General features: G+C 38.4%; 2 protein-coding genes across 6 annotated transcripts in view; one reads left to right on the top strand and one right to left on the bottom strand.

Moving 5' to 3' along the window:
- Positions 1-9,934, top strand: part of fez2b (fasciculation and elongation protein zeta 2b) — a 28,189-nt gene extending 18,255 nt beyond the window's left edge. Inside the window, exons 10-11 of one of the 5 annotated variants that reach the window (XM_077510718.1) lie at positions 8,089-8,232; positions 8,305-9,934. In XM_077510718.1, the coding sequence (XP_077366844.1) occupies positions 8,089-8,232; positions 8,305-8,330 (170 nt within the window). In that variant the 3' untranslated portion in view covers positions 8,331-9,934. Of the gene's footprint in view, positions 1-336; positions 365-986; positions 2,508-8,088 lie in introns of those variants that run through there. The other 4 variants (XM_077510721.1, XM_077510717.1, XM_077510719.1 and 1 more) reach the window with 4 other exon arrangements.
- On the bottom strand, positions 6,525-8,271 carry LOC144010399 (usherin). The gene is made up of 6 exons (XM_077510722.1): positions 8,106-8,271; positions 7,674-7,831; positions 7,494-7,592; positions 7,359-7,418; positions 7,149-7,283; positions 6,525-7,087 (listed from the first exon to the last, which is right to left on the bottom strand). Exons 2-6 carry the CDS (start codon positions 7,803-7,805, stop codon positions 6,998-7,000), a joined length of 516 nt encoding a protein of 171 aa, XP_077366848.1. The 5' UTR covers positions 7,806-7,831; positions 8,106-8,271; the 3' UTR covers positions 6,525-6,997.
- Positions 9,935-11,679: the final 1,745 nt, after the last annotated feature.

Raw genomic sequence — 11,679 nt, 5'->3', positions numbered from 1 at the left:
AATTGTTACCAAAAACAAAAATCATTATTAAACACTATGTTAACAAGTATAGTTTTATTTAAAATTGCTGTTGAGCACATTTGATTTTTTTTGGTAAATATTATTTGAAATGTGACCATTTTAGTGCATCTTTCTTTTAGTAGTTTCAGTTTACTACTTCCACTACCTTATGCAATGGCAAATCTTTTAAAGTTGAGACCTTGCGCCCCCTGCTGCAAGCCAGTCGAAGTACTTGCTCTCAAATTAAAGAGGGAGGGTTTGTTGGTGCTCTTACCACACTTTTGACTGTTGCCTTCCTTGTGTCTCGCCTGTGCCGCCGCTTTGCGCTTTGGCCAGCTCTGGTATGAGAGCGCAGGACGCCGAGGTTTGTAAAGGACGCTGACTCTTCACCTTCAACTTCACTCTTTCTCTCTCTCTTTCTCGCACTTTCTCACCCAGGTAGAGCTGGGCGATATAGCGCTAAAATAAAACGTTGGTTTGGTAACAACTGACTATCGTTTCAGGATATGGATGATAATTTCTCTGAATTTATTCAATCCCACCTTTTTAGACAGATTGCAGTTCAAGTTTTCTTCTTATTCATTTATCTTTCAACTTCAATTAAAACTTTGTAATTTTCACAAAATGCAGCTTTCAATTTACTTCATAAGCATTCAGCTATTAGCATTCAGCTTTCAGCATTCCCACACAATTTCTCCAGAAATTGCACTTAGTCTAGTTATAATCAGTATTTATTTATTTTTGTTAATCTGGATTTCTAAAATGGATGAATCAGCCCAGCCCTACTCTCAAGTTTGTCTGCTTAGTTGCATTTTTGTCCCTTTTCATTCCCATCCCGCCGTCCCTTTTAGCGGCTAGCAGGCAGTAGCAGCTGATTACCGCTCCTCGCTCGTAGTGATCGTTGTCTCACTTCACGCATGTCACGTTTTTCTGGTCATGCCCCAGCAAAACTCATCGTTCCATCTCCTCTTGTGCTGTGTTTGCAGTTCTTTGTCCCACGTAAAAGTAAAACTGCCAATCGGCGCCCTACCTGGAGCGACGTCGAAAAGAACCTTCCGGAACGTTGGATCTTTTAAACAGACTTTCTTAGCATGACATGTTTTTACCTGGACATCGAGTTGGACAATCCAGATTCTCTGTTGTGGACTCTAACCAGTATTACTCACAAAATCCCCGATTGACTCTTTTTTTTTTTTTTTTAAATATATTCCTCAATGTTCTTCAGCAAATGGAAATGCAAACCGGGAAAACTTTTTTTGTTTTGTTTTTTCCGTCCGAAGAAGGGAAACGACCCGCTGGCAGAGACTTCAGGTGGCAGCAGACCGACTTCAGCATCCGTCGAACTCTGCTAGCCGCCGGCTGAATGTTGAAAGAAAATATTTTTGTATATAATGCGCGAGGAAAAAAAAGGAAAGCCAGACAAAGACGTTGATTAGTGACCTCACACCCACCGACTCCGTCACACATGCCGCACTACTTATGCTAGCTAGCAAGCAAACCTTTGGTAGTACGTGGTAGCACTTCTCGTCGTCGTTTTCTGCCCGTGTCGTGTGTCTGTTGATTAGCACTAGATAGCTTTTAGCTAGTCAGCATGCTAATATGTGATTGTTGTATGCTACCTTAACCAATGACGAACTAAGTTTCCTCTGCGATTTTCTTTCTCTGCAGTTTTCGCACATTGACGCTTGAGTTGTCAGAGATTGCCACCTACTGGCAGCTTCTTGTTTTTTTGTTTTGTTTTGTTTTTTAAGTCACACAGCAGTTGAACATATTACAGGGGGATCCGTGGTTTATGGCAATATAGGCTACGAACAGCGTGAAATTACCGTAGTTGCTGGACTATAATGCGCACCTGATTATAAGCCACACCCAGGACATTTCTAAAGGAAAAGGCATTTTGTACATGCATAAGCCACATGTGACTATAAGCCGCATGTGCCCACATATTATTTACAAAGAAAGACGGTACACAGAGTTTTCAAAGGTTTAATAATATACCTTAGCTTTTCATTCCAAACAGAGCCTGTGATGCGGCAGTAACACAGCAGCAATACGGCAGTAACTAACAGGGCAGGTTAGAAAAAACATACCGGTAAAAGTCACTGAGACTGAGCCTTCTTGTATTTTCCATGATGAGGGTCTGTTCATGCTAATTTTATTCATCCACAAAGCGCAAAGTTATATTAAACTTGCGTCTTCCTCTAAACATATATTCCACCTGTCTCACTCTTACCTTTTCTGCTTGAGCACCCCTGGCAGCCGTCAAAAAAAAATCCATATATTAGCAGCATCGTTGTATAAGCCGCAGGGTTGAAAGCGTTCCAAAAAGTCGCGGTTTATATTCCGGCAATTACGGTAAGTAGTTTGCACAACGGCTACGATTACTTGGTCAAGCAGTACAAGATGGCTTGCATCTTTCATGTTTTTTTTTTTTTTCATTTGATTTATTTGTATTGTTGGCCTATATATCACCGCTGCTATGTGAAAAACACTAATGTTCTTTTTTTTTTTTTTTTTTTTTTTTTTTTTTTTTTTTTTTTAAATATTGTTTACATTTTTATGTTTGTGGGATGTCTGCATTCAGTTTCATCCCAAAAACATAAAAATGTAAAACATTACAAAAACGGACATAAGTGTTTTTCACATAGGAATGACGATACGTTTTTCCAAACAATTACACATTCTTAATTATGACTTAAGGTTACCTCGCCGATGCGGCATCATCGCTATAGCAAGCCCAGTGGAGATGGAAACAGATGGTAATTCCACAAGGCTTTATACTAAGTCAACAGATTTTTACACAACACTTGACGTAAATGTCAAAATCAGTTATGATGGCGTTCCACAAGGTTCACTATTTAGTCAACAGATTTTTACATTACTAGGCTCCTTCTAGTGCAGGGGTGTCAAACTCATATTAGCTCAGGGGCCGCATGGAGAAAAATATACTACCAAGTGGGCCAGATCTGTAAAATAATGGTATATAACTTAACTATTGCTCATTTGCTCCCAAAAATGTATAAATACGTTCTATTTTAAATGTTTTAAGTGTCCCAAAGACGTATTTATACATTTTTTGTTTTATGGTAGAGCATACAGAAGGCTTTGATGCAGCCTCTCAACTGCAAAGAACGGATGAAGAAATGGTAGTTATTACACAAACGGCCAGCAGGTGGCAGCAGAGCAAAGGAGGAAAAAAAGCTCAATTGCTCAGAATTCTTAATAGATTTGTGAATAATTAAAACTTAGCGATATTTTAATGCTAATTGCTGCCAAACGGAAACGGATAGAAATGTACTTTTTTGTTCCTGATGAAAGAAAAGACTTTAATCTTTTTTTATGGCAGCTTCCATGTTGTTATAGCAATAGAACACAATATTCTGTGGGCCTTGCAAAATCAGTCAAAATCCAGTAAAACTGCCTGGAGTGAAGAGGACTGCTTCTGTGAAAATGGCTGGGAATGAATGAGATATTCAGATTTCGCTATTTGTGGGCCATCCCTAAATTACAGAGTGCGACTGTAAGCGAGCGTATTATTATTCCAAAAAATGGAACGTGGCAACACTTTGCCTGGATGAGTTCCGGACGTGTTAAATCTAGTTGTTTTGTTTTATATATTGTTCCCAGAATGCATTGTGTGGCGCAGTGAATGACGTTATCAGGGTGTTAATCCTTGTTATATGTATTTGTGTTATCACTAAGTGAATTTGTGTCGTATTTAACACATTTGTCCGTCCGTCTATGAGTTAAAAAAAAAATCTTTTTTTTTTTTTTTTTTTAAACTAACTTTTTAAGTTGTGTGTAAAAAAAATAACATCAGGACGATTCTGCGTACAAGTTGCATTACTCATCTGAGGACTGCTGGTGAAATAACAAATGTATATGTTTTGATTGTGGCCAGCTGATTAATAGTTCCAACATTCCAATTTTTTTTTTTTTTTTTTTTTTCTTTTTTAAACTTCACAAAATCATCTCGTGGGCCAGATTAAACCCCTTTGCGGGCCTGGTCCGGCCCGCGGGACGCATGTTTGACACCACTGTTCTAGTGGAATGCAAAAGAATCCCAAGTAAAGTTGTTTAACTTTTTAGTACAATACATTTGTGTTTGATCTTTTACAAACTTGGTACTTAGAGAGCTTTTTTTTTTTTTTTTTTTTTTTTTTAAACTTTGTGAAAACGTTGAAGAAGAACTAGTCTGTGTAATCACAAACGCAGTAGTGAAGTCATATTTACAGTTTTGCATGACAAAGGTCAAAATCTCTGAACTAAGTAGGGAGCCTTGTGGAACACAGCTGCGAAGTAATGTAACTTGTGGAATGTGCCGTAATCTGTCACTCTTCATGACTGCCAAACAATGTTGTAAAGTAAGGACCCCCTCTGTAATCTTTATTTTTTGGGTTTGGAACGTGCAAATCTTGATAGCATTTTTTCAACAGAGTGGAGATACGGCTACTATCAGGTCCATTTGCACTCTCAGGTACGACCGTCAGCATCTTCAGTCGTATTGTTAATTAAATGTGTACTGTGGCTTGAGGGCCTCCATGTAGTTAACTTAAGATTTCTGTTGGGGGGGTGAACAGGGCGTCGGTTGACGTTCAGTGTGCGCTTTTAAACGTAACGGTAATCAAAAAGATAAAGCGCTTGAATGATTTTGTGTGTGAAACTGTGCCGCCTGCACTTTACCGCCGCGGACACATTTCCTCCTTGTGTGTGTATTTTCATTCAAATAGATTTTTGGACTGTTAAATAGGCATCTGAAAGTTTCAAAGTCTTACTTGCCAGCTGACGCGTGAAATCCAAATCAGGTCCATTTTGATAATGAAAATATTTTGATGTCATCTGATAAGAAGAAATCAATTTAGTTTTCTAATGAAACATCAATCCTCGGTTTAAAAGTACAATTTTAGAGATTTATATTTTATATGCAAGACGAACAACATTAAAAAAAAAAAAAAAAAAAAAGCGGACTGCCTTTGTAAGAAAAACAAAACAAAAAACTTTGTACATTCAATTGACTGCTTTTTAATGCATCGGATTCCAGCCCGTTTTGGGGTGTTTGTTTACTGTCTCATGTGGTATTGCAGTTTGATAATTTATTGTGTTACTGTTTTTGTTTTGTTTTGTTTTTGGTGACCATTCTAGTGACTGTAATGGTTTTGTGGCAGCATTGCACCTCATTTCAAATAAACGACTATGTGAACAACTATATGCAATTTTTTTTATCTAGCCTCTCATTGCTGTAAAGTAAGAATACTCATTGAGTCGCATTGTTGCAGTTTAATGTGCAAAATTGATATTTATTTGTTCTTTCAATGCAATTCAACTGCTGCTGAAAAGATGGTTGGACTGGTTGCAAAGAAGACACTAAAAGCATTTTTCCATGCACGGCACCCCTCTTATTTTTAAGCCTATCTTCAGTTATTCACTGAAAACCAGGTTTTCAACTAGGGTTCGATCAGCCAGATTGATTATATCCAATATCGCCCAATATCGGGCGTTTTGACGAGTATCGTCCTTTAAAAAAAAATCTGACAGCCGATATAAGGTAACTCTAAAACCATTTTCATCTCAGGGAAGTATTCATATTTTCAGTTGATGCTGCTGACCCTGGGAACCTTCTGAACCTTTTGTTTTTGTTTGACATTAAAAACAAAGAAATGTGAAAGTTTAAGATTTCAAGTATTTTTAAATTTTGGAAAAAAATATTTACTGTAAAAAACTATAGAGCTATAGTATTTACTTAACTTTCCATTTAACTTTTTAAGACATACTGATAATATTGGGAGCTCCCTGAACATTTTGTTAGATATTTAAAGGGATACTTGACTAAATGAGCAATTTATAGCTGGAAAAAGTTAATATTTTGTCCAGAATGAATTTGATAACTTCATTATTTTTCATGTACAATTAATATCTTTAAAAACAATTTTTTCCACTTGCTGTCGACTGAAGATGACATCACCTGTGCTGAGGAAGTAGGTAACAACCAATCATTGCTCAGTTTGCTGACCAAACCCAGAAAACAGGTGAGCCGTGATTGGTCGTTACCTACTCCCTTAGCACAGGTGATGTCATATTCAGTCGACAGCAAGTGAAAACATTAATTAAAGTTATTAATTGTACAAGAACAATAATGACGTTATCAAATTAATTCTGAACAAAATATTAACGTTTTACTGCTGAAAATGGTTTAAGTCAAGTCATGAGTCAAGTATCCCTTTAAAAGGATGTCTATTGTCGAAGATAAAATAAAATAAAATAATAATAATTAAAAAAAAACATGGACATTTTGAAAAGTCTGACAAATTGTTCAGTAAACATGCTTTAAGACATTGCAACAAAGTCAAGATTGGCATTTGTATTTTAAAAAAAAATTTTGACGCCAATATTTTCCCCCCCTTTTTTCCTGAAAATGAATATCGGTTATCGGCATCCTTGACTACCAATAATAGGCAAAGATATCAGTCCTGGACAAAAAAAAAAAAAATCACATCTGTCCATCTTAAGTTTTAGTTCGACAAACTTTATTTGCAAAGAAAAGAAATACATATATGTAAACAACTGTACATACACAACAAAATAAAATCAAATTGTTTTACCTATGACAGCATTTTTGTTCTACCAATATTCATTTTCAAAACAAAATTATGTTCGAAAACGGTGTAGGAAGAAGTAAAACGACTTATCTAGTCCCACCCCTTATTGCTTGTCTAAATGCACCACTTAAATTCAACCCGAAACCCTGTTCAGGTAATAGCAAATAATTTTAGATTGCAAATACACTGAAACTAAAAAAAAAACTGACATCACTCATGATGATGATATTCGTTTTTCTATTTTTATAGTGCAACCATCTAATATAAAAGTCATGCTTGGAGTTAGACGGCATCTTTGCGCCCATAGGTGCTCTGCTGCCATCTTGTGGCATCTTTTCCGCAACCATTTTCTGTTAACTGAAGGTGACGTGACCCACTTGACTCTTGGCACCTGCAATTGATCACAAGTTGGTGTCGGTGAACATGGTGTGCTCCTTCCTGACCGTGCTGAAGCCTTTGACGCTGTCCACAAACTCCTCGTCGTCCATAAACTGATGACGGAAGAGAATGATTTTAAAAAGGACGAAGCAACGGGAATGAATGCTTGCTCACCATCCCGCTGTCATGTCCCCACGCCTCCGACGACGACTTCCTGCCCATCATCTGGCTGACGCTGCGCCTCAAGGAAGTCCCATCTCTTCCCTCACCCTGAGCACGTGCGTCTTCACATTTGGCCTCCAGTGCCTCCTGTGGTCAGCAGGAAGATGTCAACGGGGTCGTTACCATGGGAACAGGTACGCAGTGGGGAAATGGGACGTTTACCTCTGTCTTGATGGTGAAAGACTTGAGCGTCACGCTGCTGACCACACCTGCCGTGTCGAACTGAAATGTCATAAAATGACAGCTGTGATGCACTGTTGCAGATGAATTTGTGACTATTTGATAAGAGCGTCTCACCAAAACGGAGTTGCTGGCCGGATAAACGGCCATGGGGCTTCGCTTCTGCTTGGCCACCAGGGGGGGTCTCGCTCTGCTTAAGGGGGCCTTCTTCAGCACCTGCAACGTGGGGTTTTCATTGGCTGTCATGCCGTGAGTCGAATAGAGTGCCTCGTGGTCCCTGGGAAGCGGTCATCTGACCTTGTGCAGGGCCAAGCCCAGCGCAACGGCCATCAGCAGCAGGGCAACGGCCGCCATGACCACCATGAACCACAACTCCTGGAAAACAGGACGCCCTTCCGCCTGGCCCGACTCCACACGCTCGCCTCCCATTGGTCCCTCTGGAGGGGTGGGGCTTGCTGAATATGAAAAATAACATTTGTGGTCACCGGGGAAAATACCAAACTGAGATTACGTGTTTGTCCCCAAAAAGTATGGGCTACTCAAGTTAAGAGTTGTCCCATATTTGTGGTGGCCACATTTTTTGGTTGATTTGAGCAACAAAACTTGCGACCTGGCAAACAAATTGATAATAATCGGCCTCATGTCATCGTTTGTCCAAAATGTTTTTTTCTGACGCGTTGACAATTGATGAAGCTGAACTTTTTGTCTGTAGACGTGAGACCAACTCACCGGCGTCGCGGTCCGTCTTGGGGTCCGTGTCGGAGGTCCCGCCTGACGCATCAGAAGGCCGAAAACCAGTTGGGCCTCGGGGACGTTGCCTGTTGCCGCATCGAGATGTCACACCTGGCGTCAAAATGTAAAAACTCCGATTCGTGTGTGTGCGTGTTTGGTCAGACATCCCATCAGCCTTTGCTTAGCGTCTCTATAGCAACCAACAGGTGTCAGCTTACCTGAAGAGGCGTCCTGTCACCAACACCACCCTCGAGTCCCTTGGAACCTGCTTCGTTAAGTTGTGCGAGTTTGTGTGTGTTTTCCACGATTATTTCTTTTTTAGATATTAAAATGATACTTGATCACGAAAAGATAAAAAGTGTAAAGAATTTTTTTTAAATAGCAGCACAGAAAACTAATTAATAATACAACAAAAATGATTGTCATTAATAATCTTTCAGATTTCTAAAATCCGCGATTAAATATTTTCAATGTTTGCTTTGCGAACACTTGTTGTGGCATCAACACAATGACCCACAAGATGTCGCTAAAAGCTGCAACAAAAGCCTCACTCATTCAAGTACAAGCAAATAATACCGAAATTGCCCTTATTTCAAAACACCCCTTTGAAGCTCGAACCCAAGTTTGAAACAATTATTTTTTTAATCCTACCCTAATTGGAAACCTTAACCAGAATTTAAACTATGGTGGACCTGAAGTGTAAAACGCAAAAACAAGTGAACTCGACTGCAAACCAAAAAAGCAAACCGAATTAAAAAAACAAAAACAAAAAACAAGAAACAAAAGACTAGAGCAAATTAAATCACAAAAACAAAAAGGTAATGCAAACACAAAAACGTAATCGCAAACAAGTAAAAAAAATAAATCAAAAAACGAAACAAAACAAAGTAATCGCAAAACAACACACAAATGTTTTTTTTTTTTCATAAAACATTACAAAACGCAAACCTTAAAATGAAGAATTATTGAAAAATACCCGGATTAAAAAAAAAAAAAAAAACACGTTGGTGACCCCTGCGAACGAGTAATGTTTGAATTTTAAATTCTGGATGTACGGTTCGACACACAATAATGACAAATCAGTAAGAGCTAGCGCATTTAGCGGCAGCGGCAGCTGTCGTGGCTTCGGTGACGTCACTTCCGCCTATGCCGCGGCACCAGCGACTTCACTTCCGCGTATTGCCGCGGCATCACGTACGTCACTTCCGCTTATGTCGCGGCATCGGTGGCTGCCGTTGCCTTTCCTCTTTCCCTCGGGACATGTCGCGACTCCATTCGACTTGGTGCCGCTGCCATTACTCATTGTATGCATTTATAAATGGATTACGAGGCTTTTTGTGTGTTTGTTTTGTTTAGTCACTTTGCTAAACACTTCACTTTCTTATTTTCGATGGGTTTTTTTTTTAATTATTATTATTATTTATTTAAGTGCTCTGGAAATTAAGTTGAATTAAGGTATTGCACTCCATCATGAGCAATCACTTCCGTGGACCGGTCCATATTTGGAACGGTGCCAGGGAGATGCCAATCCGCCATTGTGACACGGCTCAATATACTGAGCTGCATATAATACTGGATAGTCGATAGACCGTTCACGCCGGCGCAAGCCGTTGAAGCCACAGAGCTGTCAGCTATCCAGTATTACATACAGATCAGTGGCCCAGCGGACGAGCCGCAGCCGCCATTGTGGTATCACCAGATGCCACAATGGCCGACAGGAATAGGACCATATTTGGATGTCAAAGTGTTTTGTTTTGTTTTTAAATCAATCTTTATTGTACAAATGTTTTAAACATACACATCTATATGAAAAACAAATATATCTGTCTATCTGTCTATACATGTGCGATACGTGACGAAAAACGTTAATGCTGTTGAAATATATTAGATAGATAGATTAGATCGATAGATCATGGGTTCTCTCTCTCTCTCTCTCTAGTGTGCATAATGTGACCAATGATGTCCCGCTTGAGTATTTGTAATTGCAGAGTTCAATAAATTGTTTGAAAACGTATCTCATTCATATCGTACATATTTGTTTATAAATGTGTCATTGCATGTCATTCCTGTGTAAGTCACAAGATGTCGCTGTTGCATTTGACATGTTGCCTTCGCTCAACAGAGTGCATTACTTGTCTCATCTTGGCTGTACTACATTGTATTCTGTGTTCAATAATAATAAACCACCTAACACAAAAAAAACAAAAACAAAAATTCGTGGACCGGTCCATATTTGGAACGGTGCCAGGGAGATTTTTTTTTTTTTTTTATTGACAAAAATGTAATCAAAATCCAAACACGTCAAATACAACACACACACAAAAACCCATCACACAAACAGTAAAGAGAAAGAGGAAAAAACAATAAAATAAAATATGCCAGGGGTCTTAAACTAAGAAATATAAAAAATACCAAAATGAGAACATAAAATCAAAGTCTTGACAGCCTTCTTATTTTTGGAAGTAGAAATGGACTGAAAATATACATCAATCTCTTTCATAAACAGAAAAAAAATAGGTTTCGATTTTGCACATTTACATTTATGAATATAAAACTTAGCAAGATAAATTAACAGATTAATCAAATAATATTCTTTTTCAAACGAACTGTCATAGTTGAAAACCCCCCAAAAAAACATTCAGCAAAGAAAGCACAAAATTACAATAGATATTGTCCAAAATAAATTTACAAATGTCTTGCCAAAGCTTGCGAGCATAAGTACATTTCCAGAATAGGTGCACAAGAGTCTCTGATTGGGAGTCACAGAAGGATCAGTTCAGATCCGCATCATAGCCAAATTTAACAAAAAATGATTTCACAGGATAACAACGATGAATCATTTTAAAAGACACCTCCTTCACTTTGTTGACCAAGAAGAATTTCTGAGGCAGGGTCCAAATTTTTTTCCAATTTAAATTCTTTACACGAGAGTTCCAGTACGATATTACAGGCGACACAGACACAATATCAGATTGGAAAAGGGCACGAACTTTGCAAATGTTTCTATAACTAGAAGGATTAAAACACAATCTACCAATTGGTGATTCAGTAATATCAGCGATTGGAGTGTCAGTTGCAACACCAGTGTGACCCCTGTACAGCATCAAAACACCAGAAGGAATAGCATCAAAAATGACAGCAAATTGTTTAGGCGTCACAGGCATCCCAAAGTGTTCAAGAAATTCCTCATAAGTAAATAACACTCCCCTGCTGTTGAATAATTGACTCACCCAGATAATATTATGCTCAAACCAGGTCTTAAAAAAAAATGGACTTGTTCTTGTAACAAATGTCTTGGTTATTCCAAATAGTGTAGCGGTCTGGTGAGAAGTTATGTTTGTAAATGAGTGACCAAGCAAGCAATGCCTGCTTATGGAAATTCGATAAGTGGATGGGGATCCGTTCAAATTTATAATTACATGACAACATAAATCTTAATCCACCAATTTTGGAAAACACATAGTTTGAAATACAGTTCCAAATTGAATCAGGATTATTCAGAAAAGACTTAATCCAATTGATTTTAAAGGTATTGTTCAAAGAGCCAAAATTTAAGAAGTTCAGTCCCCCC

Source organism: Festucalex cinctus, chromosome 21, assembly GCF_051991245.1.
Source record: "Festucalex cinctus isolate MCC-2025b chromosome 21, RoL_Fcin_1.0, whole genome shotgun sequence".
NCBI lineage: Eukaryota > Metazoa > Chordata > Actinopteri > Syngnathiformes > Syngnathidae > Festucalex > Festucalex cinctus.
This window is presented reverse-complemented; position numbering and strand designations above follow the sequence as displayed.

Bases quoted from the DNA above. Each gene is read 5' to 3' on its own strand.
- LOC144010399 (XM_077510722.1), bottom strand. From the start codon at position 7,805: ATGGGAGGCGAGCGTGTGGAGTCGGGCCAGGCGGAAGGGCGTCCTGTT. The intron at 7,419-7,493 runs GTGAGACGCTCT...ATGACATTTCAG, and splicing joins CGGCCAGCAACTCCGTTTTG to TTCGACACGGCAGGTGTGGT. The intron at 7,088-7,148 runs GTGAGCAAGCAT...TTCCGTCATCAG, and splicing joins GGGGACATGACAGCGGGATG to TTTATGGACGACGAGGAGTT.